Raw genomic sequence first — 26,463 nt, 5'->3', positions numbered from 1 at the left:
ATAGAGAGAGAGACAGAGAGGCACAGAGAGACAGAGACAGAGAGGAGAGATAGAGAGAGAGAGAGACAGAGACAGAAAGAGACAGAGAGGAGAGACAGAGAGAGAAAGAGAGAGAATGAGACAGAGAGGAGAGACAGACAGACAGACAGAGACAGAGAGTCTGAGAGTAGGGGAAGGGGAATCAGTCCATCCCAGTTGGATGCAAATTGAACTGGGAGAGAAGCTGACTTAGCCTACACATTGTTATAATAGCTAACATTTACCTACTGCTTACTTTGTGATTATCTCAATTCTGATCTCTCTTGATCCTCCCAACTGTGCTGAGGATAGCTGCTATTACCCCCTTGTACAGATAAGAAAACTGAGGCAAACAGGGTTAAGTGTCTTGTAGCACAGTTTCTAAGTGACTGAGGCCACATTTGAATTCAGGTCTCCCTGACTCCATAACTGTTCTTTCTATTCACTGCATCACCTAATTGTCCTACACTAGCAGGACCCCTGGCTTCATAACTATTGGAAGGAGCAAATGGAAAAAAACAAACCCAGGGTGGTAGGCTCAGGTGAGCTGTGGGAGGGGGACTCCAGGATTGGAGGCCCCTTGGGAGTGAAGGCCTAGGTCCTGGGATGAGAGATGGGGACCACTGTCTCTCTTAGGGGAGATCAGAGAAAGTGGGCCACAATGTTCCATGGGGAGGATTTATGGGTCTGGAGACATCATTCCAGAAATAGTCTGTTTTAAGGAAAGGGCTGGTGGAGGAGGAAGTAAAGGTTTGTCAGGTTGATTGGTACCTCGGGGATACTCCCAGTGACTTCCCCGTCTCATTTCTTTAGAAAGGGTTTTGGGGAAGGCAAGATTTTAAAACTTGGGGAAAAGATGGGTCTTGAAGGGTCGCCATGTCAGGAAAGACATACTGTGAAGGCTAGATTTGTGGAGCACAGATGGGGCTTGCATTAATAGGCTGAAAATAAGAACGCATCTGAGAAGAGAAAAGCCATCTCTCGGAGAACTATTAATGGGACCAGGAGTTTCCCTAGCAACCAGTGGGTGCCTTCCCATCCCATCTCCTGCCCTGAGTATTGACATAAGCCTGCTTGGTGGCTAATTGACCTGGTGGCTGTAGACAAGAGCCACTGAGGCATGAGGAGAAGCTAAAATGACTCATGTTAAGGGAAGCTAGGCTTCTGGCAAACATGGACAGCCCCCTGCCCAGCTCCTAACCTGGCTCCCTCTCAAAATCCAAGTGCTAAAATAAACAAATAAATGAAAATAAAAAATTAAATAAAAAAATCAACGTGCTAAAATAAAGAAAAATTTTTAAAAATTTAAAAAACCTCAAGTGCTCTTCAGGCAGCTTTGACATCTCCCAAGCTCTCCTTTCTATCTACATAACAGTTCAATTGTCTTCCTTCCTGGTCCCTCGATTTCCCACAAATACTCTGCCACCCACCAGAAGCCAGGAGTTGGGCCATAGTCCACTTTCCTACTGGGACCAAGGCACTGGACCTTGAGGTTCCAAGCCTCTCCCTAGGCTGTTCCCTAGGCCCCTCCCCCAGCTGCATCCAGAGATGCCCCATTAGCTGCTCAGTCAGGCAGGGTCGCCTCTAGTTTATGGCCCTGACCTTCCCTCCCTCTGTTCTGGGCTCTCTGCCCACAGCTGGAGGGTTGGTCCTGGAGTCTCAGAGGCATCTGCAGCAGCTTCAAGAAGGTGAGTGCTTCCTTTCTGCTCCCCTTGGACAGCCCCAAACTTAACGTTCCCCAGTGGGAGCTCCGACTTCCCCCCCCCCCAGTGCCCTTGTGCCCTGCAGCCCCTCACCCTCCGGGCCTCCCCCCTCCTCGGCCTTTCCCTCACCCTCCATGTCCCCAATCTCTGTCTGCTATTCCTCAGGACATCCCCAGGGGTTATTCTTATCTCTGCTCAGTCCCTAGCTTCCTCCCACCTGTGTTCCACCCTGGTTGTTCCTGGTCACCTCTCTCTCTTTTCCATATACACATACATCCCTACCACTTTGCCTCTGTTCCCAGAATCCCCCTCCTTCTCTTTCCCAGATGTCCTCCGGGGAATCAACTGGGCAAGACATCCCACTCCTGGTACCTTCTTCCCCAAGGTTCCAGGTGAGTGCTAGCAGCCGCACCTCTCTGGGTACCAGCTGCCCCGCTGCCAAGAGGCTGACTTGGGAGAGGGCAGAGGATCCACAGTGCATGTGTCTGGCCACCAAGGGGGAGCCCTGCTTAGCTGAGACCAGGAAGAAATGATTGCATCTGGTCCTTTGGCTTGGAATTCTAGGAGTCCATTTTGCCTTAAAACATGGCTCTCTCTCTCTTTTTACCCAGTCCATCTGTTTTATTTTTCCTCCCTAAGTTTTTCTCAGCTCTGAAGAATGGATGTAACCTTTTTTTCTCTTTCTTTATTCCAAAGACCAGAAGCTAGGGCCCAGAGAGCCCGAAGGCTTCCTCAGTGGAGGTGAGAGCAGCTTTCCGGCCTCTCCACACCATGGACATCCCAGCGCAGCTGTCCTTTGCCCTCTACGCTGCTGCCTTCACGCTGGGCCTTCCCCTCAATGTCATCCTCCTCATCGAGGTTGTGTCCCACGCCCGGCTCCGCCTTACCCCAAGCCTTGTCTACACCCTCCACCTGGCCTGTTCGGACCTGCTGCTGACCGCCTCCCTGCCCCTGAAGGCTGCCGAGGCTCTAGCAGGGGGAGCCTGGCTTCTCCCGGCTTTACTTTGCCCAGCCTTTGCCTTGATACACTTTGTCCCCCTTTATTCTGGGGGTGTTTTTTTGGCCGCCCTCAGTGCTGGCCGCTACCTGGGGGCAGCCTTCCCGTTGGGATACCAAGCCGCACGGAGGCCCTGCTATTCCTGGGGGGTGTGTGTGGGCATCTGGGGGCTGGTTCTTTTGCACTTGGGGCTGGTGCTTGGCCTGGAAACTCAGGGAGGCCGGGTGGACAACAGCACAACGTCCCTGGGATTGACCATTCCTATCAACGGCTCTCCCATCTGTCTGGAAGCCTGGGACCCGATATGGGCTGGTCCAGCCCGCCTCAGCGTTTCCCTTCTGCTCTTCTTCTTTCCCTTGGCCATCACTGCCTTCTGCTATGTGGGCTGCCTCCGGGCCCTGGCCCGCTCGGGCCTAAGCCGAAGCCGCAAGCTCAGAGCTGCCCGCGTGGCTGGAGGGGCCCTGCTCACGTTGCTGCTCTGTCTGGGGCCCTACAATGCTTCCCATGTGGTGGGCTTCGTGAAGCCAGATGCCGGCAGCCACTGGAGGAAGCTTGGCTTGATCATGGGATCCTGGAGCACCGTACTCAATCCCCTGGTGTCGGGGTGCTTAGGCAACAGGGCTGGCCAGAGGCACGGTACCATAGGGACTCCAGGTGGGACAGCCCAAAAATAGTGGCCTCTGTGCTGATGGGGAATGGGACCCGAGGGTCCTGGGCATCTCCTCAAGGTGAGAGGGGGCCTCTGGGTCCTGAAGCACCAGGCCAGAAGGAACCACTGCACCACCTCAAGGGGACTCACTGGCTGGCCATTTTCTGTCTGTTCAATGGGAGTCTGAGCTTCAGCCTCCTTTCAAATCATGAAGAACTCATGGAGAGGCAGAGCCCAGCGAGTAGGAGTGAAACCTGACATGGAAAGAGGTAACATCCCCTCTGGGGACCTCTAACTGTGACCCTACAATCTTTTCTCACCAATCCCAGATGTGGCCAGAAACCCTTTGGTGGGGTGGGGCTGAGAAGGGGCAGCTCCTGAACTAAGATAGGAGCCTCTGCTCTGACACTCCCAGTATGCCATCGGGCAGTCCCTAGACCTGGGACAGGGGGACTCCTTTCCTTCTCTGGCGCCCCCTCTGGGCTCACACAGTTCTAAATGCCAGCAGGTTTTCCTCTCCTTTTAAAATCTGCCTCTTTTCATTCCCCATCCCTCGCTCCTGGAGATGCCAGGTGGAGGTAAGGGGAGCAAGTATTTTTTTTTAATGAACAAGTAGTTTTTACTTATTTATTTTTATTGAACTAAATAGAAAATAAGAAAGAACAGAACAGAAAAAATAAAGACAAAAAAGGAAAAAAAAAACAACAAATTGTTATGTGCCCAATAGATCATCAGGGAGGATTTAAAAGATAGAACAATAAATTTCCATTTCAAGAAAGAATATATAAAAATAGAAGGAATAATATTCATGTGTGTCCATCTGTTCTTTGCTTCCTTGTAGGTTATCCTTTTGTTCTCTGCTGAGCACTTTTAACTTTATTTAACTTTATTTATTGGAACAAATATTTTTTTACATGTTTTACATCTTTTACATGACAGTCTCTCATGTATCTCAAGCTAGCTATCAGGCCCAGAGGCCCCTGCCCTCAGGAAAGACTTGGAAAGGCTAACTCAGGGTATAAAGTAGAAGGCAGGAGAGGATAAGTGAAGGCAGGAGAGAGGAGAAAGTAGGAGAAATTACACTGCCCAGGTGTCCTCCTCCCTTGTGGCCAGCAGAGGGGAGAAGTAAGATCAGCAGAGCAAGATGCCTCAGCTACCACCAGAGAGGAAAGGGGAACCGGGCTTGGAGAGCAGAGTGGAATTAGTCTGAAATTTTCTGCTCTTTTCAAGAATCAGGTGGGAGTCTCTGTGACCTAAGACCCTGAGACATGTCCCCTGGGAGATACAGTCCATCAGACCATGGACGGGCCTTTTCACTCTTGGCAAGAGGGCTCAGACTTGTGCTCTGAAATTTGATTGCCTGTTTGCATATTCCCATCCCCTGGTTTGAGAGCTGAAAGCACCTTTTGTGTGGCCACTGAACAGTGACCTCAGCACTTATTCAGGAGATAAGTAGCCAAGTGGCCTGCCTGCTGTGCCAGTGCTAGCCAAGGGAGGGACGCTGGGACGGTGGAAAGGAGCAGGCTGGGGCTGAGGTGAGTAGGGGAGTGCCTCTGGAGGAGGGACAGGTCTGATCAGTTGGGAGGACTGAGGCTCAGGGGAAGGAAAGAAGAAGCCAAGCAAAAGAAAGGCATCTTCTGATGCCTTAGGAAGTTTTCCACTGACTCAGTTTACAAGGCTGGTGAAGAGAGTGCAAAGGGAGGGAGGGAAACGAGGGGCTAGGAGGCTACAGATCATAGCCTTGGAGGATCATGGGTGGGAATCCTTTCCCTTCATTTTGCACATGAGGAAACTGAGTCCCAGATGAGTCAGGTGGCTTTCCCCCAATTGTACAGCTACTAAGTGGTCTTCTTGAGTCCAAGTCCAGCATTCTAGCCAAGCCCCCAAAGGCTTTCCACACTGAATCCTTTTCTCTCCTTCAGAAACCACCATGGACAAGAGTGCAGTTCAGGGTTACTTCCCTGGCAACCACTGGCTCTACTTCTCTGTCTACCTCTTCACCTTCCTTACTGGCCTTCCCCTCAACCTGCTGGCCCTGATTGTTTTTGTGGGTAAACTGAGGCGTCGGCCTCTGGCTGTGGATGTCCTTCTGCTCAACCTGACCATCTCTGACCTGCTGCTGCTGGTCTTTCTGCCCTTCCGGATGGTGGAGACAGCGAGTGCCATGTACTGGCCTTTGCCCTCCTTCTTATGCCCCTTATCAGGCTTTGTTTTCTTCACCACCATCTACCTCAGCTCCCTCATCCTCACAGCTGTGAGTGTGGAACGCTTCCTGGGGGTTGCCTACCCTGTGTGGTACAAGACCCGGTCGAGGACCGGCCAAGCTGGCTTGGTCAGTATTGGGTGTTGGCTGCTGGGGAGTGCCCACTGCAGCACAATCTATATTGCAGAATTTTGGGAGGGTACCATCCAAAAGCAAGGGCCCAACAGGACTTGCTACCTGGATTTTAGAGAAGAGCAGCTGGCTGTGGTGCTGCCTTTCAGACTAGAGACGGCAGTGGTCCTCTTTGGAGTGCCGTTGGTTCTTGTCAGCTACTGCTACGGTAAAATGATATGGATCCTGAGAAAGGGGAACGGTCTGAAGAGGAGAAAAAGAGTGATGGGACTGATAGGGGCCACAATGCTCAATTTCCTGGTCTGCTTTGGCCCATACAACATATCCCACATCGTTGGTTATTTCCAGGGCAAGAGTCCAAAATGGCGGGGGTATGTGTTGCTGCTCAGCACTCTGAACTCCTGTGTTGATCCTCTTGTCTTTTACTTCTCATCCTCTGGTTTCCAGAGGGACTTTCACAGGTTATTCAGGAATCTGGGGAGGACTTCAGGTCCTTGGGGGAGAAATGGGCCAAAGAAGGAACATTCTACTTGTTAAAAGAGGGACATAAAGTCAAGGTCATGGCATGAGGAAGGAAGGAGTATTTGGGGCTAGAGGGGCAGGATGGGATGATTAATCAGGTGTTTTTGTGTCTTGTAGGGAGTAAAAAGAGAAGGAAAAATCATAACTTGCTCTGCTTGAAAACTATCCAACATCCTAGTATTTTGGGGGGGAGGGGAACTTCTGTCGTTTCCTACTGACTTGGGTGGAGGGTTAACTCTATCAAGGGAGTGCACACTCCCTCCTGGTAACCCTGTAGGCATCCAGGGATGCAGGAAAGAGTCCCATTTTTTTCCCTATGAGTTTCTGCTTCTCCAATGAAATCAAGATCCCCACTAACATTTATGTAAAATTATCAAAGCTAAATTTAAGAAATAAACTTGGTGAATAGAGTAACCAAGAATGGTGCCTTTCTTGCTTTCTCAATTTATGTAGGAGGTTTGAATTTAGGGGTAGTAGTGGGAGTAAAGAATAGAAGGGAAAATAACTGGGCTCTGAAAGAAGATGCACCTCAGAAACCACTTTTTATAAATGAGAACTGACTCCAAGCATGGCTAACTGGTTCGGCCCAAGGATCAAGAGGAGGGGAAGCACTGAAGGTAAGATTCGAATCCAAGACTTCCGAGTCCAAGCCAGCACATTTTCCATTGTACCACATCTCCTTCCCTTCAATCAGTCCCCTCAGTACCCTCCATGACCTCCATGGGCACCTTTCTCTCCTCTTGGAATCCCTTTAAAACATACTTCACACTAGCTCCTCGAACTAGGAGGATCTCTCCTCATTACCTTTGTATCTTATACATATTGTCAGTTTCGTCATCTGTCAAAAGAGCTAGTGAGCTTAATGGCAAATTACGCCAATAATTCTGCCTAGAAAACCCCAAATGGCACCACAAAGAGTCAGACACGGCTTAAAAAACCAACACAACCAATCCCCGGCACCCAGCATAGTGCCTGACACATTATGGTCACTGTTGTTGTCCTTCGTTGGGGAAGAGGACCAAGACATCATCACTATATTGGAATCAGTAGTATGTCTGACTGTGACTTGTTGCGTCAGAAGGGTCTCCCATGGATTGAACACAAATATATACTACATGAATATTTACAGTGGAGATGTTTCTAAAACTTGTGTTTCTTTCTCTTTTTCTTTCTTTCTCTCTCTCTTTCTTTCTTCCTCCCTCTCTTTCTTCCTTTCTTCCTCTATCTCTTTCTTTCTTTTTCTTTCTTCCTTTCTTCCTCTATCTCTTTCTTTCTTTTTCTTTCTTTCTTTCTTTCTTTCTTTCTTTCTTTCTTTCTTTCTTTCTTTCTTTCTTTCTTTCTTTCTTTCTTTCTTTCTTTCTTTCTTTCTTTCTTTCTTTCTTTCTCTCTCTCTCTCTCTCTCTCTCTCTCTCTCTCTCTCTCTCTCTCTCTCTCTCTCTCTCTCTCTCTCTTTCTTCTTTCTTTTTGTGGAGGCAATTGAGGTTAAGTGACTTGCCCAGGATCTTACAGCTAGGAAATGTTAAGTGTCCAAGACCAGATTTGAACTGAGGTCCTCCTGACTTTAGGTCTGGTGTTCTATCCACTGTGTCATCTAGCTGCTCTGGAACAAATATTTTTTACATGGTTTTACATCTTTTACATGACAGTCTCTCATATATCTCAAGCTAGCTATCAGGCCCAGAGGCCCCTGCCCTCAGGAAAGACTTGGAAAGGCTAACTCAGAGTATAAAGTAGAAGGCAGGAGAGGATAAGTGAAGGCAGGAGAGAGGAGAAAGTAGGAGAAATTACACTGCCCAGGTGTCCTCCTCCCTTGTGGCCAGCAGAGGGGAGAAGTAAGATCAGCAGAGCAAGATGCCTCAGCTACCACCAGAGAGGAAAGGGGAACCGGGCTTGGAGAGCAGAGTGGAATTAGTCTGAAATTTTCTGCTCTTTTCAAGAATCAGGTGGGAGTCTCTGTGACCTAAGACCCTGAGATATGTCCCCTGGGAGATACAGTCCATCAGACCATGGACGGGCCTTTTCACTCTTGGCAAGAGGGCTCAGACTTGTGCTCTGAAATTTGATTGCCTGTTTGCATATTCCCATCCCCTGGTTTGAGAGCTGAAAGCACCTTTTGTGTGGCCACTGAACAGTGACCTCAGCACTTATTCAGGAGATAAGTAGCCAAGTGGCCTGCCTGCTGTGCCAGTGCTAGCCAAGGGAGGGACGCTGGGACGGTGGAAAGGAGCAGGCTGGGGCTGAGGTGAGTAGGGGAATGCCTCTGGAGGAGGGACAGGTCTGGACAGTTGGGAGGACTGAGGCTCAGGGGAAGGAAAGAAGAAGCCAAGAAAAAGAAAGGCATCTTCTGATGCCTTAGGAAGTTTTCCACTGACTCAGTTTACAAGGCTGGTGAAGAGAGTGCAAAGGGAGGGAGGGAAACGAGGGGCTAGGAGGCTACAGATCATAGCCTTGGAGGATCATGGGCGGGAATCCTTTCCCTTCATTTTGCACATGAGGAAACTGAGTCCCAGATGAGTCAGGTGGCTTTCCCCCAATTGTACAGCTACTAAGTGGTCTTCTTGAGTCCAAGTCCAGCATTCCAGCCAAGCCCCCAAAGGCTTTCCACACTGAATCCTTTTCTCTCCTTCAGAAACCACCATGGACAAGAGTGCAGTTCAGGGTTACTTCCCTGGCAACCACTGGCTCTACTTCTCTGTCTACCTCTTCACCTTCCTCACTGGCCTTCCCCTCAACCTGCTGGCCCTGATTGTTTTTGTGGGTAAACTGAGGCGTCGGCCTCTGGCTGTGGATGTCCTTCTGCTCAACCTGACCATCTCTGACCTGCTGCTGCTGGTCTTTCTGCCCTTCCGGATGGTGGAGACAGCGAGTGCCATGTACTGGCCTTTGCCCTCCTTCTTATGCCCCTTATCAGGCTTTGTTTTCTTCACCACCATCTACCTCAGCTCCCTCATCCTCACAGCTGTGAGTGTGGAACGCTTCCTGGGGGTCGCCTACCCTGTGTGGTACAAGACCCGGTCGAGGACCGGCCAAGCTGGCTTGGTCAGTATTGGGTGTTGGCTGCTGGGGAGTGCCCACTGCAGCCTAGTCTATATTGCAGAATTTTGGGAGGGTACCATCCAAAAGCAAGGGCCCAACAGGACTTGCTACCTGGATTTTAGAGAAGAGCAGCTGGCTGTGGTGCTGCCTTTCAGACTAGAGATGGCAGTGGTCCTCTTTGGAGTACCATTGGTTCTTGTCAGCTACTGCTACGGTAAAATGATATGGATCCTGAGAAAGGGGAACGGCCTGAAGAGGAGAAAAAGAGTGATGGGACTGATAGGGGCCACAATGCTCAACTTCCTGGTCTGCTTTGGCCCATACAACATATCCCACGTTGTTGGTTATTTCCAGGGCAAGAGTCCAAAATGGCGGGGGTATGTGTTGCTGCTCAGCACTCTGAACTCCTGTGTTGATCCTCTTGTCTTTTACTTCTCATCCTCTGGTTTCCAGAGGGACTTTCACAGGTTATTCAGGAATCTGGGGAGGACTTCAGGTCCTTGGGGGAGAAATGGGTCAGGAATACAAGAGAGAAATGGACCAGAGGAGGAACAGTCTACTTGTTAAAAGAGGGACATAAAGTCAAGACCATGGCATGAGGAAGGAAGGAGTATTTGGGGCTAGAGGGGCAGGGATGGGATAAAATGGGTGGTGGGAAACTGGCTGAGAGAGGCCCACTTGGGAATACAATTTTTGTAGAAACTGTAGATCATGTAAAGATTTGTTGATCTGAGGGGACCAGTTACAGCCAGCTTTCAAAGGAATCTTAACTCAGTTCCCACTTGTTGCAAACCTCCATTGTTTCATGGAATCATTCCTGGGAAGGGGCAGGATGGGATGATTAATCTGGTATTTTTGTGCCTTGTAGGGAGTAAAAAGATAAGAAAAATCATGACTTGCTCTTCTTGAAAACTATCCAACATCCTAGTATTTTTTTTTTTTTGGGGGGGGAACTTCTGTAGTGGGTGGAGGATTAACTCTATCAAGAGAGTGCACACTCCCTCCTGGTAACCTTGTAGGCATCCAGGGATGCAGGAGAGTCCCATTTTTTTCCCTATGAGTTTCTGCTTCTCCAATGAAATCAAGATCCCCACTAATAGTTATGTAAAATCATAAAAGCTAAATTTAAGAAATAAACTTGGTGAATAGAGTAACCGAGAATGGTGCCTTTCTTACTTTCTCAATTTATGTAGGAGGTTTGAATTTAGGGGTAGTAGTGAGAGTAAAGAATAGAAGGGAAAATAACTGGGCTCTGAAAGAAGATGCACCTCAGAAACCACTTCTTTTTATAAATGAGAACTGACTCCAAGCATGGCTAACTGGTTCGGCCCAAGGATCAAGAGGAGGGGAAGCACTGAAGGTAAGATTCGAATCCAAGACTTCCGAGTCCAAGCCAGCACATTTTCCATTGTACCACATCTCCTTCCCTTCAATCAGTCCCCTCAGTCCCCTCCATGACCTCCATGGGCACCTTTCTCTCCTCTTGGAATCCCTTTAAAACATACCTCACACTAGCTCCTCGAACTAGGAGGATCTCTCCTCATTACCTTTGTATCTTATACATATTGTCAGTTTCGTCATCTGTCAAAAGAGCTAGTGAGCTTAATGGCAAATTACGCCAATATTTCTGCCTAGAAAACCCCAAATGGCACCACAAAGAGTCAGACACGGCTTAAAAAACCAACACAACCAATCCCCGGCACCCAGCATAGTGCCTGACACATAATGTTGTCCTTCATTGGGGAAGAGGACCAAGACATCATCACTATATTGGAATCAGTAGTATGTCTGACTGTGACTTGTTGTGTCAGAAGGGTCTCCCATGGATTGAACACAAATATATACTACATGAATATTTACAGTGGAGATGTCTCTAAAACTCGTGTTTCTTTCTTTCTTTCTTTCTTTCTTTCTTTCTTTCTTTCTTTCTTTCTTTCTTTCTTTCTTTCTTTCTTTCTTTCTTTCTTTCTTTCTTTCTCTCTCTCTCTCTCTCTCTCTCTCTCTCTCTCTCTCTCTCTCTCTCTCTCTCTCTCTCTCTCTCTCTCTTTCTTTTTGTGGAAGCAATTTGGGTTAAGTCACTTGCTTAGGGTCACACAGCTAGAAAGTGTTAAGTGTCTGAAGCCAGACTGAACTCAGATCCTCCTGAATTCAGGGCCAGTGCTCTCCACAAAACTAATTTTTCTTTTGAGCTACTGCAATTCTGCTTTGCTCACAGAGCACAGCACCTTCTTAGATGGGGGCACATCATGCTGGTCCTGTGTCAACATCAACCATGTCTCCCAACTGATTCCAAAGTTCATGAAAGAGACCTTGAGAATGTTCTCATTTCCTTCTTTCTGCCTTCATGTGAGTGCTTGCCTTGTATGAGTGAGTTCTCTGTCAAATAATTTTTTAGGCAAATGTACATTTGGCATTCAAACAATATGGCCAGTTTCTGCAGTAGAGTTGGAACTCTTGGCAGTTTAGTTTAAGAAAGGGCGTCAATGTCTGCTCTCTTATCCTTATCAGGACAATTCAAATGGAAGTGATTCCGTTTCCTGGCACGGTGCTGGCACACTGTCCAGGTTTCACAGGAAGATAACAATGAGGTCAGCACAATGGCTCTGTAGACCTTCAATTTGATAGTCAGTACCTCTCCCTTCTCATGCTGTCCTTCGAAACCTCTGAAACACTGCGCTAATGTGTAATGCGTGTGTCAACCTCATCATCTATATGTACATTCCTGGAAAGTAGACAGCCGAAGTAAGTGAACTTCTCCACAGCATCCAAAACTTCTCCATTTGCTGTAACTGATGGCTCCACATCTGGATGATGTGGTGCTGGCTGATGAAGCATGTGTTTTCTTGGAGTTAACTGTTAGGCCCAAATTAGTACAAACTACAGAAAATTGATCCATATTTTGTTGTGTCTCAGCTTCAGAGGCCGACTTAAGCACACAGTCATCTTTGAACAAAAAAAGCCATACACCAACTCTCCTTCCACTTTAGTCTTGGCTTGGAGCTTTTCAAGTTAAATAATTTACGTATCTCTGCGGTAGCTGACCTCGGTGCTATTTTCATAGTTTTTGAAGGTGTCTGACAACATTTTTGCAAACATTGGGCTAAAAGAATATCAATGAATCTCAATTCAATTTAATGAGGATTTATCAAGTGCCTACTGCGTGCTTGGTATGAGAAAGAAAAGGCAGCTTTGGAAACCTTGAAAGATGTTTCTGCAGAGTGATGGGGGAGGAAGTCAGATTGTGAGATGGGGAAGAGCAAGGAAGGGGGAGGTGAGTCACGTAGGCAGTTTTTTCTCGGGTTTTGGCTGTGAATAGGAGAGAGATGGAACCATAACTTGAGGAGACATTGTAATCAAGTAAAGCTCATTTTTAAGCATGTGAGATATCTGGGCAAGATTGCAGGCATCAGAGGAGCAGGTGGCAGATAAAAAGAGACTGGAGGTAAGAAAGAGAGAGGGGATAATCCCAGAGAAAACTGAACGAGAGCCTTAGCATTGCTTGGCAGGAACCGCCTCTTCATTGGAGTAGGTGGTTGGGACTGAAATATGTTGGGACTGAAATACCAAATAAATTGGAAAATTTCATATCGAGAAGAGAAATGTCATCAGCGACCATTGATCCTATCTCTTAACTACTAAATGCTGAAGCAAATTGGTATTTATGTGGAGGAAGGGAAGAGAGGAGGCTTAAGAGGGATGAGGCAGTTAGAACATTGATGGTTCTCTCTCTTTTCCCTCAAGCATAACCAACAACTCACTTTCATGTTCTGTGTTAGTCAGGTGATTGGAAAGAAGGGGAGGAGGAAACGTCAGGTCTTGCAAATGAAGCAAAGTTTAAAAAGTCTGAACTGAACACATAGATTCCAGATCACACAGGTCATTTTTTTTTTTCTTTCTTCCCCTCTAGAGTTCTTGGAGGGAAATTTTTGAAGTTAAGAAATATTACAAGAGTCATTTCCTGTCACTCTCTAGAAGAAGAGGGAAGGATATGGGGGGTAGAGGAAGTATTCTCTGGGGAACCCGAGACGTAGTTTTGCCAGAGGTACACAGTGGGGCAGCTAGTAGCTAGAGCTTAGTATTTAACTAAAAGCATAGCCAATCATTGTCCTCAGTGATTTTGACATAGAAAACTAGCCACCTCAGGTCCAGGGGGCAACTTGGTGGTACCATGGATAGAGCTTTGGGCCTGGAATTAGGAAGATCTGGATCCAAATGAGGCGTTAGACACTAGATGAGTGACCCTAGACAAATCACCTATTTGCCTCATCTGTGAAATGGGAACACCCTGGAGAATGAAATGGCAAGAACTCCAGCCTCTTTGCAGGAAAAAAACAAAACAAAAAACAAACAAACAAACAAAAAAAAAAAAAACCCCACAACAACAACAACAATGTCCACAGGGTTACAGAGTTGAATGGGCAACTAAGTGGTCCATAGTGCAGAGTGCTAATCTTGGAATCAATAAGACTCATCTTTCCAAATTCAGCCTTACTAGCTGTGATGCCCCTTCCAAGTCACTTAACCTTGTTTGTCTTAATTAATGGTAAACCCTTCCAGTATCTTTGCCAAGAAAACTCTAAATGAGGTCACAAAGAGTTGAACACAAATGAAAACAATTTGCACAACAAGAAGTGTAAGGGGCACAAGGGTCTGAGATAAGGGGAGATTCCTGACTCCATCCTTTTCTCCTCAGACAGGATGACCTCCCAAACCATTGCTTCCCTATGTCTTGTCTTTCTTCACTGATCTCCCCCAAAAGCTTTTCCTGACCCCACCTTATGCCTTCTGCTCAGTTTCCTATTGGAGAACCTTTTGCTAATAAATCTATACAGACTTTGAGGCTGCTGTTGACTTCCATTTGTCTTTGCCTGAAACAAGGCCATGCCTTCATTGGCTCTGACTTCTAAAGCAACACATATGGCAGGTAGCAAAATGGACCAATGGAAAGAATGATGGACCCAGAAGAACAGAGATCTCAGGCCTCATTGCTCAGATTTCTCAGTGCTGGCCTAAACTCTTCCTTTGATATTTTAAATGATCTCAGATTAGACTGAGCCTTGAGGAATAGGTGGAAGACTTACACAATTAAGGGTCTTGTTTCTGAGACCCAGAAAAAGTGAGGCTGCTGAGGCAACAAATGTAGAGGAAGAAATGAATCAGGGAGAAAGTATGGTAGTAGGAGACCAGATTTCTAATCCTCACTGATCACTATAGTCATGGTAAATAGTCCAGTTAAATCTTTTTTAAATTAATTAAGTAATTAATTAATTTTTACAAAAATTTTATGCATAGGTAATTTTTCAGCATTGACAATTACAAAACCTTTTGTTCCAACTTTTCCCCTCCTTCTCCCCAGATGACAGGTTGACCAATGCATGTTAAATATGTTAAAGTATAAGTTAGATACAATATTGCTATACATGTCCAACAGTTATTTTGCTGTACAAGAAGAATCAGACTTTGAAATGGTATAAAATTAACCTGTAAAGGAAATCCAAAATGGCAGGCAGGCAGACAAAAATAGAGGGATTGGGAATTCTATGTAGTGGTTCATAGTCAACTCCCAGAGTTCTTTGGCTGGGTGTAGCTGGTTCAGTTCATTACGGCTTTATTGGAACTGATTTGGTTCATCTCATTGTTGGAGAGGGCCTTGTCCATCAGAATTGATCATCATGTAGAATTGTTGTTGAAGTAGATAATGATTTCCTGGTCCTGCTCAATTCTCTCAGCATCCGTTCATGTAAGTCTCTCCAGGCCTTTCTGAAATCATCCTGCTGGTCATTTTTTTCAGAACAATAATATTCCATAATATTCATATACCACAATTTATTCAGGCATTCTCCAATTGCTGGGCATCCACTCAGTTTCCAGTTTCTGGCCACCACAAAAAAGAACTGCCACAAACATTCTTGCACATTCAGGTCCTTTTCCTTTCTTTAAAATCTCTTTGAGATATAAGCCCAGTAGTAACATTGTTGGGTCAAAGGGTATGCACAGTTTGATATCCAGTTAAATCTTGATCCTCATTGACATTTATGGAAAGATCTAAAAACTGACTTTTTCTATAAATTGGATGGAACGTGACAAAAAAATGGTCTCTTCTTTCATTCCCAGGCCTAAGTATGGCTCCATTCTTAAGAAGTGCTTGTGATGAGGGAATAGATTCCCATTTATCCACAGGGTTTCAGTACTGGGGGGAGAAGGCATTATAGGTTTCAAATTGGAAAGTACCCCAGAGGTAAAGCTGGTCCAAGTGCTTCACTACTTAGGTATGGAAGCTAAGCAATGTACGCTAGATGACAGTGAACAGCAGAATGGGGAGGTGGGACTCCAGAACCTTCTCTTCATGCGAGCAAGCTGTCCCCCAAGGACGGGAGCTGGAGAGAATGAAGGGCTAGAAAATAACATCCTTCCATCTCAGAAAGCCCCGTGGATCTGATGCACTGGTACAGAGTACTGGGCACAGCCATTCAAGCCTCCCACCGATCCTGCCTAACCTTTCTTAACTAGAATATTCCATTGGCCCGTCTATGGTTTGAGGGAAAAGAGGGATGGTTTTGGAGAAGGCCATGGACCCAAACCAGCCCAAGATGAAGAGTCATGGATGGGCTTCAATCTCTTTCAGTGAATGAAATGACCAACTGAATATCCTTTGAGATATATAAAATGCTTTGCAATCTAGAAAGGGCTCGGTATCCTTGATTATCACAATTCTCATGATTACTATGGAGTTACCGGCCATTCCCTGATGAGTTATTGGATAGGAAGTATGTTTGCTTAGACTCTTTGGTGGTCATGCTTCTCCCCACACGGGACGTCGGCACCTTGGTGAGAACAAGACTCCTGAATGAGTCACAATGACTGGGACCACCCTAAGGAGAATTGGTTATTTTGGAATGATCCTTCAGCACCTTCTGGAGGATGGCTTTAGTGACTGTGTCTGCCCCCAAAATGAATGGGCTGGCTACCAAAATAGTATTCCTACAGCATTTCTCTATTAAATAAGCTTCAGTGACTCTCAATGGCCTCTAGGGTCAAATACAAACTCTTCTGTTTAGCACATAGAGATATGTATGCGTATAGTACATACAATTTCATTAATTCAATAACATTTTAAACCCTGCACAATCTTGCCTCTAACTCAGCTTTTGAATCTCATTGTATATTAGTTTCTCCATCGATGCTATGATCCAACTAAACCTCCCTTCTTGCATTCCTTCCATGTTAAGGCTATACTAGGTTGCCTTGTATTGGCTCAAAAAAATGGACTTCGTTTTTCAACGTACACATTTACTCCTCAGTAATCAGCAAATGCCACAAATTGTGGCTTGATTTATGACTTTGATGATTGTCTAGACTTAATAATGTAGATTAAACTTTTTGGAGGGCTAGCATCATGAATTTATGAAAAGTTGATTGTTAAACATGTTATGTTAACATTATGTAAACATATGTTAATAATCTTAAACATTGTCATACATTTCCTACCTCCCAGTCTTTGGACCTGCTGTCCCCCAACTTGCAATACTCTCCCTCCTTGCTTCTACCTCTTAGGATCCCTCATCTTTTTCCAAGATCAATTCAAGACCTGAACTGTTCCCACCTCCATCCCTCTCCCCCCCAGCTGCTAATGTTCTCCCCCCAAAAAAAATAAATTACCTGGACTGTATCTTGTATTTACTTATATATGTGTGTATTCTGTTCCTTCAGTTAAATGTAAACTTTTTGAGGGCAGGGACATTTTTCCTTTTTATTATATTTTCATTCTGCAAATTCTGCATTTTTTTTTGGTGGAGTAAAATGAAGATTGTCCTCTACCTGCTATACATCTGTTACCTTGAGTGCTTATACAGAAGCTGGAAACCCTGTTATCCACATTTAGAAAACTAAAGACATGAGCTATAGTCAGGGAGTTCTCAGGATAAAAGCTATGTGGGGGGCATAATGAATAAAGAGAATAAAGTTTTGGTTCAGTCACTGAGATGAAACCGAATCTGGGACTCCTTGGGCCACGGATTGTCTTATCTGTTCCATGGAGTCTTAGATGACCTCCAAAGTTGAATGCTAAAAATCTGATTCCATAACTTTCAAAAACTTTTAGTGTGGTTAGGAATAAGTAGCTCCTACAAATCTTGGAAAGGAAGTCATAATGAAGAGTATATAGATGAGTCTATAGGATTAGATCATAACTTTGTGTTTCCTTTGTATTTGTCCCACTGACTAGTTCATAGATACTTATGTATATAGTACATATAATTTCATTAATTCAGTAACATATGCCAGACACTGTGTTAAATATTAACAAATATTTGTTGATTTGGCTAATACACAAGTGAGTCGACAGAACTGATCGGCCCTTTGGGGGTCCTTTTCTCCTTATCTTCAAGCTTCTGAAATGGCAGGAGAGCCAAAAGTGGACCTATGTCCAGGGAAAGGGGGACACTGTCCATTACCCTCACCCTAGCACCCATAAGTGACTGCCCTGCAGCAGAAGCATTTAATCATCACATAGCCTTTAGAGTATTCATGGACACCCTTCTTTTCTATGGAGGAAGTGGGATTTTAATTTCTTAATCATGATGGTCTCATCATCTGGTCTTTTAGTCATAAAAGGGAGATTTCTTGGGCACCATCAACCTGGGGGATTGTCTCCTGAGTAGTCCCAAGTTGAAGACTTCGGGAATCTAGTCTTTTAGAGAAAGATATGTTTGCTCCTAAACAGAATGCCTCTTAGAACAAGAAGATTGTCCACCGGCTTCATAGCTGATGGATTAATAAGAGGCTAAATCTATAACCTGTGGAGCAGAAGACCTACTTTATTTTGCATTATTAGTTATTTAGACAACACAGGCTTGCCTGTCCAACAGTCCCCAAATAGGTTTGCCTTCTGGGGAAGTTGAAACCACAGGGTGGCGCTACGAGTCTGGGAGAAACTTTGTAGGACCCTGTGGCTGCTGTCCCACTGGCAACCTCAAGCTCAATTCCATTTTTGATATCAATACTTTGAAGGTTTCTAGGGCCCTGGTTGAGACCTACCACAAAAGAAAGATAATTGCATTTATTGCTTATGAATACTAAGTGTTCCATATATTTTCTTTGTATCTGTTTAAAGATTTCTGTAAACTTTTTGCAACTTGTCCATTTTGTTTTCTGGTAGAGTAAAATAAAAGTTGTCCTCTACTTGCTATGCATTTGTTACCTTGAATGCTTATTCAGAAGCTGGAAACCCTGTTATTCACATTTGGAAAACTAAAGACATGAACTAGTCAGAGATATCTCAAAGTAAATGCTCTGTGGGGAGCATAATGAGAAAAAAAAACATAGAATAAAGTTTTGGGTCAGCCATTGAGATCAAACCCAGGCTGTTAGGATTACCAGGTGAGAACTCAGGTTGTCTGGACAGTGACAAAGTGAGAATTCAGGTTGACTTGGCAGTTCTCTGGCTCAGACCTTTGGTTCGGGACTTTAAAGGGAGTTTAGACCTTAGGAATTCTAGGAGGAACAAGCTCATTGGTTGAAGTAATGTTTCCCAGAAGCCCTTGCGTTATCCCACGCCCATTCTCTGGGAGGATAAAAGAAGGGCAGCATTGGGTCTGAGAGAATGGACTCTGGGATAAAGTCTTGACGCCAGGCAGGCTGGAACTAGAAAATTGTTAAGTACCGACTTAGCACTTAGTAAAAACCCAATATCTCACTATCTCAGTACTTAGGAAGAACCTAACACCAGGCCATGCAAGACCAGAGTCTGAGACTCCTTGGGCCACGGATTATTCTATCTGTTTCATGGAATCTTAGATGACCTCCAAAGTTGAGTGCTAAAAATCTATGATTCCATAACTTTCAAGACCTTTTAGGGTTATTAGGAATAAGCTGCTCCTACAAATCTGGGAAAGGAAGTCATAATGAGAAGTGTACAGATGGGTATGTAGGAGTACATTGTAACTAAGGAAGATAAAACCTCAGGGCAGGAAAGTGGGGAAGGGAGAGGGGGAAAAGCTACATTTCTTTTTTTTCAAGATTCTCAAAGATTGTTTATTAAGCCACAAGAAGTTGTAATCTGCATAGATAGTGAGAATATACACTACAGAAAATCCAGAATGGGGAGAAGGTATAAGAGTTTTGTTCTGCCGTTGAGGATACCTTCTGCTCAAAGATATGAACATCCCCACTCAAAGTACATTTGATGTTTTGTTGAGGCGTTGTTAATGTCTCCTGAAGAGGGGATGAATGAGTACATTTGCTCTAGATTTTCATTAACTCAGCTCATTCCCTGGACTAGTGCAATGGTCTTCTGGTAGTTCTCTCTGCCTCAAGAATCTCTCCACTTCAGTAAAGCTTACACTCAGCTCCAGAGTGATCTTGCTATCATGAGTTTGACTATGTCACTCTCTGTTCAATAAGTTCCATTGATACTCTATTACCTCCTGGATCAAATATTAATTTCTACATTTGATTTTTAAAATCCTTCATTAACTTTTCCCTTTATCTTTCTTATAACTTAATTCCCTTAATTTACCTTAAGGTTCAGCAATATTAGCCTCCTTTTTGTTTCTCAAGTAGCATTTTTATTGCCTGTCCTCTGTGCCTGAAATGTGTTCTTCTCTTTAACTCTACTTCATAGTTTTCCTGGTTTCCTTAAAGTTTCAACTTCAACTCTAATTTCTTCTTTTTTAATTTACATATTACTTTTTCTAATTACATATAAAGGTAATATTCAATATTCATTTTTCATATGATTTTGAGTTTCACATTTTTTCTCCCTCCCTTCTTCCCATCCCCCTTTCACAAGATAACAAGCAATTAGCTATAGGTTATACATGTGCAATAAAGGGAACATATTTCCACATTGGTCATGTTGTGAAAGAAGAAACATAACAAAAGGGAAAAGCCACCAAAAAACTCCCCAAAACAACAAAAGCAAAATTAATATGCCTCAATAAGGAATTCAGGCACCATAGTTCCTTCTCTGGATGTGGATAGTATTTTTCATCATGAGTCTCTTGGATCATGGTATTGCTTTGAAGAGCTAATCATAGCTGATTATTGTGAAATGATGCTATTACTGTGTACAATAGTTTCCTAGTTCTGCTCACTTCATTCAGTATCATTTCACGTAAGTCTTTCCAGGTTTTTCTGAAATCCATCTGCTCATTGCATAATAGTATTCCATTATATTCATATGCCGCCACTTGTTCATCCATTTCTCAGTTGGTGGGCATCTTCTCAATTTTCAATTCTTTGCCACCACAAAAAGAGCTGCTATTTTTGTACATGTAGGCCCTTTCTCCCTTTTTTAGGATCTCTAATAGTGGTATTGCTGGATCAAAGAGTGTGCTCAGTTTGATTGGCTTTTGGGCATAGTTCCAAATTACTCTCCAGAATAGTTAAATCAGTTCACAACTGGGCCAACAAGGCATTAGCGCCCCAGTTTTTCTACATCTTCTCCAACATTTATCATTTTCCTCTTCTGTCATTTAGTCAATTTGATAGGTTTGAGGTGGGACTTCAGAGTTTTTTAAAATTTGCATCTCTCTAAACAACAGTGATTTAAAACATTTTAAAAATATGACTCTAGGTGGCTTTAATTTTTTCATCGGAAAACTGTCTGTACATAAATTTTGACCATTTATCAATTGGGGAATGATTTGTATTCTTATAAATTTGAGTCAGTTCTCTATGTATCTGAGAAATGAGGTCTTTATCAAAATATTGGCTGTAACAATTATTTTCGTTCTTTCTGCTTTCTTTCTAATCTTGGTTGCATTGGTTTTGTTGATGCAAAAGATTTAAAATTTAATGTAATCAAAAGTATCCATTTTGCATTTCATATTGTCCTCTAATTCTTCTTTGGTGATAAATTCTTCCCCTTTCCACAACTCTTTCCTTGAGAACTACATTTCTAAGAGGATAATACAACATGCATATAGGACATCTTAAGAAAATGTTCCGAGAGAGAAGAGGAGCATTTGTTTCCAGAAACTTTGAGAATTTTTTCCCAATGGCAAACACTTGAAGGAGCTATCATTCCATCAGCATCAGAGAGTTCAAATTCTTTCTTAGACACTTACTAGCTGTGTGACCCTGTACAAATCATTTAGCCTTTGTTAACCTCGGTCTTATCATCTGTAAAATGAGGATAACTTCCACCTCACAGGATTGTTGTGAGAATTGAGGCTAGAAGTAGGAGAACATGGTTTGGGTTTTTAGAGGAGATAGCTCAACTACTGACCTTCCTCTCTCGGACCATGTGATTAGTCGTGGTATAAAAAGCCTCAGCCAGCTGGGTTTCCTGCTTTTTTCCTTCCTGCATGAAATTGATGGTAGCAGCACTGAAATTCTGTGTCTTGACCTAGAAGACCGAAGGCTCCCACTTGAGGCGGACTCCAGAAGCCATCATCTGACAATAAGGCAAGGCAATCGGGTTCCTATGACTTGTGCTCTTGGAAATGGGATGCTGGAATTATAGCTGAAGGTGTGGTCGTGTCGGGGGACACTGCTAAAGATGGGATATGGGGATGAGGCATGGAGATGGGGGAGAGTGTAGGGGGAAAGTCTGTGGAAGTAGGGACCAGACCTGCAGAAGTAACTGGTGATCAGGGGGAGATCAAAGGTGATATTGGACTGAGCAACTAGTTGGGACACCAAAAAGCCGAAAGTGGTTCTTAATTAGAAGTAGAGGTAGTAATAAAAACTTTCCTATCTCAGATACGGCTTGTGTGTCCTCTTTGATGAAAAGTCACAGGGCAAACCCAAGAGTGAGAACATTTAGATTAGCTAACTCACCCTTTCCTACCTCCTTTGCTCCTTCTCACTCACAGTCACCAGCTTCTCTTAAACACACAAATACAGAGATAAGCTAAGACACAAATGGGATCTGAGAAAGAAAACCTGTTTTCTGTAAAGAGAGTAGGATGTAAGGTGGAGAGATGGGCCAGGAGAACTGGATGTTCTAGAGCCAGAACCTGAACTAGGAATCTGGAGATCTGGAGCAAGTAGCACAAACCATTCCCCCAAAGTAAGGGAGAAGTTAGAACAGAGTAGGAGAGGAGAGCAGTTCAGCTCAGCCTGCCAATTCTTATTCATCAGAAATTAAATTGTCTTGTTTCTAGAATAGTGAAGATTTACAAGTGCTGTCAGTGCCCCAAACATTTTGGGGGCAAAGCCCAGGTCTCCCTCTTGTAGTTACAGATCTGCCTGAAGCCAAGGAACAAAGTAGGATCTGCAGGAGAAAACCAGAGGCTGCTTGCAGAATTTCTGACTTTACATAACACATATCCAACCCTAAGAAAGTGACCCACTTCTCCATAATGGGGCCTGGTTCTCTACTCTTATTTCCTTTGTTTTTATTTTTTTTTTAATTTTTATTAAAGCCTTTTATTTACAAAACATATGCATGGGTAAGTTTTCAACACTGACCCATGCAAAGCCTTCTTTACTCTTATTTCTTGAAGTGGAACATGACACTGTCATGTCTGCACTGTCAGATGGGATTGGGAAGGCTGTGGGAGACAAGGAGAGATTGCCTGTTAGAAGCCAGAGGTTGGTCTCCCCCAGAGATACATGATGGCAAATGCAATAACTGGAGCTTAATACCCCTCCCAAAGCAAAGTCAATAATTACTCTGTGGGGCACTGGCAGGTGGCGTGAGCAGGCAAGTGCTGACAGCTAGATTCCTGGGAGGGGAGATTGGACGGGAGACTGGGTGACCCAGCTTTAAGTGGCTGCCTCCTAATTTTGTCCCTTTCCACCCCAGCTGAATGGAAGATCCAACAGAAAGATACTTGCTCCTTACCTTCTATACCATGACCTTTCTCATCGGCCTCCCTGCCAATCTCGTGGCTCTCAGGGCCTTTGTCCGAAGGGTAAAGCAGCCTCACCCTGCTCCGATCCACATCCTCCTGCTCAGTCTCACGTTGGCAGACCTCATCCTGCTCGTGCTGCTACCTTTCAAGATCTTTGAGGCTGCCAACAACTTCTACTGGCCCCTGGGTAAAGAGGTCTGTGCCCTGACCGGCTTTGGCTTCTACAGCAGCATCTACTGCAGCACATGGCTGCTGGCCGCCATCAGCATCGAGCGCTACCTGGGGGTGGCCTTCCCCGTCCAGTACAAGCTCTCCCGGAAGCCTGTATACGGACTAGCTGCCGCTTTGGTGGCCTGGATCCTGTCCTTTGGCCATTGCAGCATCGTCATTGTGGTGGAGTACATAGGATCGGAAAATAAAACCAATAGCAGCCAGCCGGACTTGGAATGCTATGATAATTTCACTGACGATCAGCTGAAATGGGTTCTCCCGTTCCGCCTGGAGCTGGTTCTGGTTCTCTTCTTGCTGCCCATGGCAGTGACCATCTTCTGCTACTGGCGCTTTGTGTGTCTCATGGTTGGCCAGCCACAGGTGGGGGCCCAGCGACAGCGCAGAGCTATGGGCTTGGCAATCGTGACTCTCCTCAATTTCCTGGTCTGCTTCGGACCTTACAACGTCTCCCATGTGGTAGGATATTTTAATGGCACACCCCCCAAATGGCGAAAGTATGCTGTGATGTTCAGTGCCCTCAATGCCGGCCTCGATCCCCTCCTTTTCTACTTCTCTTTCTTCAGCTGTTCGCAGGTCCGTTGGAAATGGACTGAAGGCACTGCGGAAGCAAGGGACCTCCCTTCTGGGTCACTGTGGTAGAGACACTTCTGAGATGGACACAGGGGACACTGGTTTGAGCCAAGGGGATGTGGTAGCAAGTTCTGACTTTACCACAGAATAGGTACTTACTCATTCCTGGTGTTTGGGCCAAGGTTGGACTTAACAGTTAAGGAAGGGAGGGCACAAGAAAATTCAATTTTTCCATGGTCTCAGAAAGCCTTGTATTACCATCTAACCATGGGCTCAAACATAGGGAGCCACAGACATGGAAGAGAGTTTCGTTTTAAAGAAATCTCTCAGCAGCTCTTCTCTCTCTCTCTCTCTCTCTCTCTCTCTCTCTCTCTCTCTCTCTCTCTGTCTCTCTGTCTCTCTCTCTCTCTCTTACTCTCTCTCTCCATCTCTCTCTCCATCTCTCTCTCTCTCTCCATCTCTCTCAATCTTTCTCTCTCTCTCTCTCTCTCTCTCTCTCTCTCTCTCTCTCTCTCTCTCTCTCTCTCTCTCTCTCTCTCTCTCTCCCCCTCTGCCTGTCTGTCTCTCTTGCGATGTAATAGGGGTTAAGTCACACAACTAGTAAGTGTCAAGTATCTGAGGCCAGCTTTGAATTGTGGTCCTCCTGATTTGAGGCTAGTGCTCTATTCACTGCACACTCAGCTATCCCCCCATCAGGGATAGCTTAAATTTTGATCAAATTTCCTTTTGAAGAGGAACAAACATGGCTCTAATAACACAAACAAAAAATGGAATGAAGGATAATCAAGAAGAGGTCCTATTCCTGCCCCCTGCCTCCTCATCCTCCTTATCAGTGTGAATATATAAGACAGTTTTAAAATTTCGATCAAGAACTTCCTCTTGATGCCCTATTTCTGGCTTCCAACAGTCTTAGGGAGGCACTTGAGGCACCAGGACTCTCTCAGGTGACACAGTTTTAGGCTGGGATTTAACTTTCACCTTTCTGACCCCAAATCCAGTGCTTTCTCCTCAATATTAGGCTGCTGAAGGGAGTTTAAATGGCCCCAAGTTAGTGCAGCTGGATTGCAGGATGTCAGTACATGAACTGGGGCCCGGCCTGGAGCGGAGCAAGTTTTAGGCACTGGGTTCTGAAGAACCCAAGGCTGCCAGAGGCTTAGGAGTATTAGGCATAGTCAGGGCTATAAAAGAGCCAAAAGGAAGGTGTCAAAGGACATGGAACGCTGGAAAAGACAGATAAAGGAGAAAGAAAGATGGAAAACACCATTGACAAATTGATGCTGTTCTATTTTCACTTGTATGTTATTTAGTCATTCCACAGTTGTACTTTGACTCTCCTATTAAACTGGAAACTTCCTAAAGGTGAGATTTGCGTCTTCTTCCTCTTCAACTCCCGCAATGTCCAGGTCACAGCTTGGCAGGCAGGGAGCACTCCATTCATGCTGTGGACTTACAGGCTGACCGTGGGATTGGTGAAGAATGGTTAGGGGGGATGGAAATCACTCAGAATGGCCACAGTTTTACAGCTCCTTCAGTTCTTCAGAGCACTCTCCTCACAAATGCCCTGGGAGGTAGGGATCCCACACAGGTCTTGTACAGAGGGATAAATTGAGGCTTACTGATTTGCCCACAAGGCTACTCCATATCTTCAAAGGATGAAGCTAAGATTTGAATCCAAGTCTTTTTTGACTTCAAGCCCAGTACTCTATTTTTTTTTAACCATATACCACACTGCCTAGTGGATAAGGGAAAAAAATGTTTCTGATTTTCCTTGAGGATTAAAGCTCCAATTATCTTGCTTTTCCTGGTAGACAATATTCCAGGTCCCATCTCTATGCCTTTGCACAGCCTGGAATCCTCCTTCTTCACTTTTATCTTCTGAAATCCTTAATGGCCTGTAGGGCCCATCTCCAACAATACCTTCATTCTCCCTACCTTTTCTCCAAGTGTTACTGTTCTCTCCCTACATCCCACTGAATTTACTTTGTATCTCTATATCTGTATATAGAATGTAAAGTAAGTACCTCAGAGCAGGGGCTGTTTCCTTTTTGTCTCTGTGTCCTTAGCACCAAACATTGTAGCAGCACACAGTAGGTGATTAACAGCTACTTTTTAAATTGAATTGAATTGAGAAGTAACAATCAGAAACTTCTGCAGTTAAGAGGCCTGAGATCTGCTGCCCATGGAGGGAAGTAGTCTGAGATTGCAGTTCTGAAATTCTGTGATTCTGAATAAGAAGTATAGAGTTTCACCAAAAGTGAAGTAGAAAAGAAAGAATCACATCCAAATTAAACCATTTAAATTTACAAATGGAATAGTCTAGACCAGAGAATAATTTCTAATAGACCACATACAGCTTCCAAATGGCAGCCATATTACATCCAGTCTCTTTTTCCTGACCTTCAATGCTACTCCACTGACTTCCTTTTCCCTCTGTTCCACATCATCTCTTTTACTTCAGCAGCTTCTTCCATTCTTCCAGGGGACCCTCCATTCCAGGACTGCATCTTCCTATTTGCTTTTACACTACCTGGGATGTGCTTTCCACCCTCTCTGTCCCTTATCAAACAGTCTATAGCTCACCTACTCCAGACTGCCCTCTT

The 26,463-nt window shown here is 44.7% G+C and overlaps 4 protein-coding genes across 4 annotated transcripts; all 4 read left to right on the top strand.

The window, feature by feature from the left end:
• Window positions 1–2,423: 2,423 nt before the first annotated feature.
• Window positions 2,424–3,607, top strand: FFAR1 (free fatty acid receptor 1). Its single transcript, XM_074306765.1, has one exon. The coding sequence runs from the start codon at window positions 2,493–2,495 to the stop codon at window positions 3,390–3,392; it is 900 nt and encodes a 299-aa protein (XP_074162866.1). The 5' UTR covers window positions 2,424–2,492; the 3' UTR covers window positions 3,393–3,607.
• On the top strand, window positions 3,414–6,594 carry LOC141562581 (free fatty acid receptor 3-like). Its single transcript, XM_074302585.1, is given in 3 exon segments — window positions 3,414–3,446; window positions 5,243–5,290; window positions 5,292–6,594. Coding segments are annotated over 3 exon segments (1,029 nt in total). The 3' UTR covers window positions 6,240–6,594.
• Window positions 6,595–8,702: 2,108 nt separating this feature from the next.
• On the top strand, window positions 8,703–9,827 carry LOC141562580 (free fatty acid receptor 3-like). The gene has a single exon (XM_074302583.1). The coding sequence runs from the start codon at window positions 8,862–8,864 to the stop codon at window positions 9,825–9,827; it is 966 nt and encodes a 321-aa protein (XP_074158684.1). The 5' UTR covers window positions 8,703–8,861.
• Window positions 9,828–21,567: 11,740 nt separating this feature from the next.
• Window positions 21,568–25,226, top strand: FFAR2 (free fatty acid receptor 2). Its single transcript, XM_074306764.1, is given in 3 exon segments — window positions 21,568–21,668; window positions 23,014–23,848; window positions 23,850–25,226. Coding segments are annotated over 2 exon segments (996 nt in total). The 5' UTR covers window positions 21,568–21,668; window positions 23,014–23,017; the 3' UTR covers window positions 24,015–25,226.
• The last annotated feature ends 1,237 nt before the right edge of the window (window positions 25,227–26,463 follow it).

The sequence above is a fragment of the Sminthopsis crassicaudata genome, chromosome 3 (genome assembly GCF_048593235.1).
Source record: "Sminthopsis crassicaudata isolate SCR6 chromosome 3, ASM4859323v1, whole genome shotgun sequence".
Classification (NCBI taxonomy): Eukaryota; Metazoa; Chordata; class Mammalia; order Dasyuromorphia; family Dasyuridae; genus Sminthopsis; species Sminthopsis crassicaudata.
Note: the sequence above shows the minus strand (reverse complement) of the source record. Positions and strands in the feature narration are given on the sequence as shown.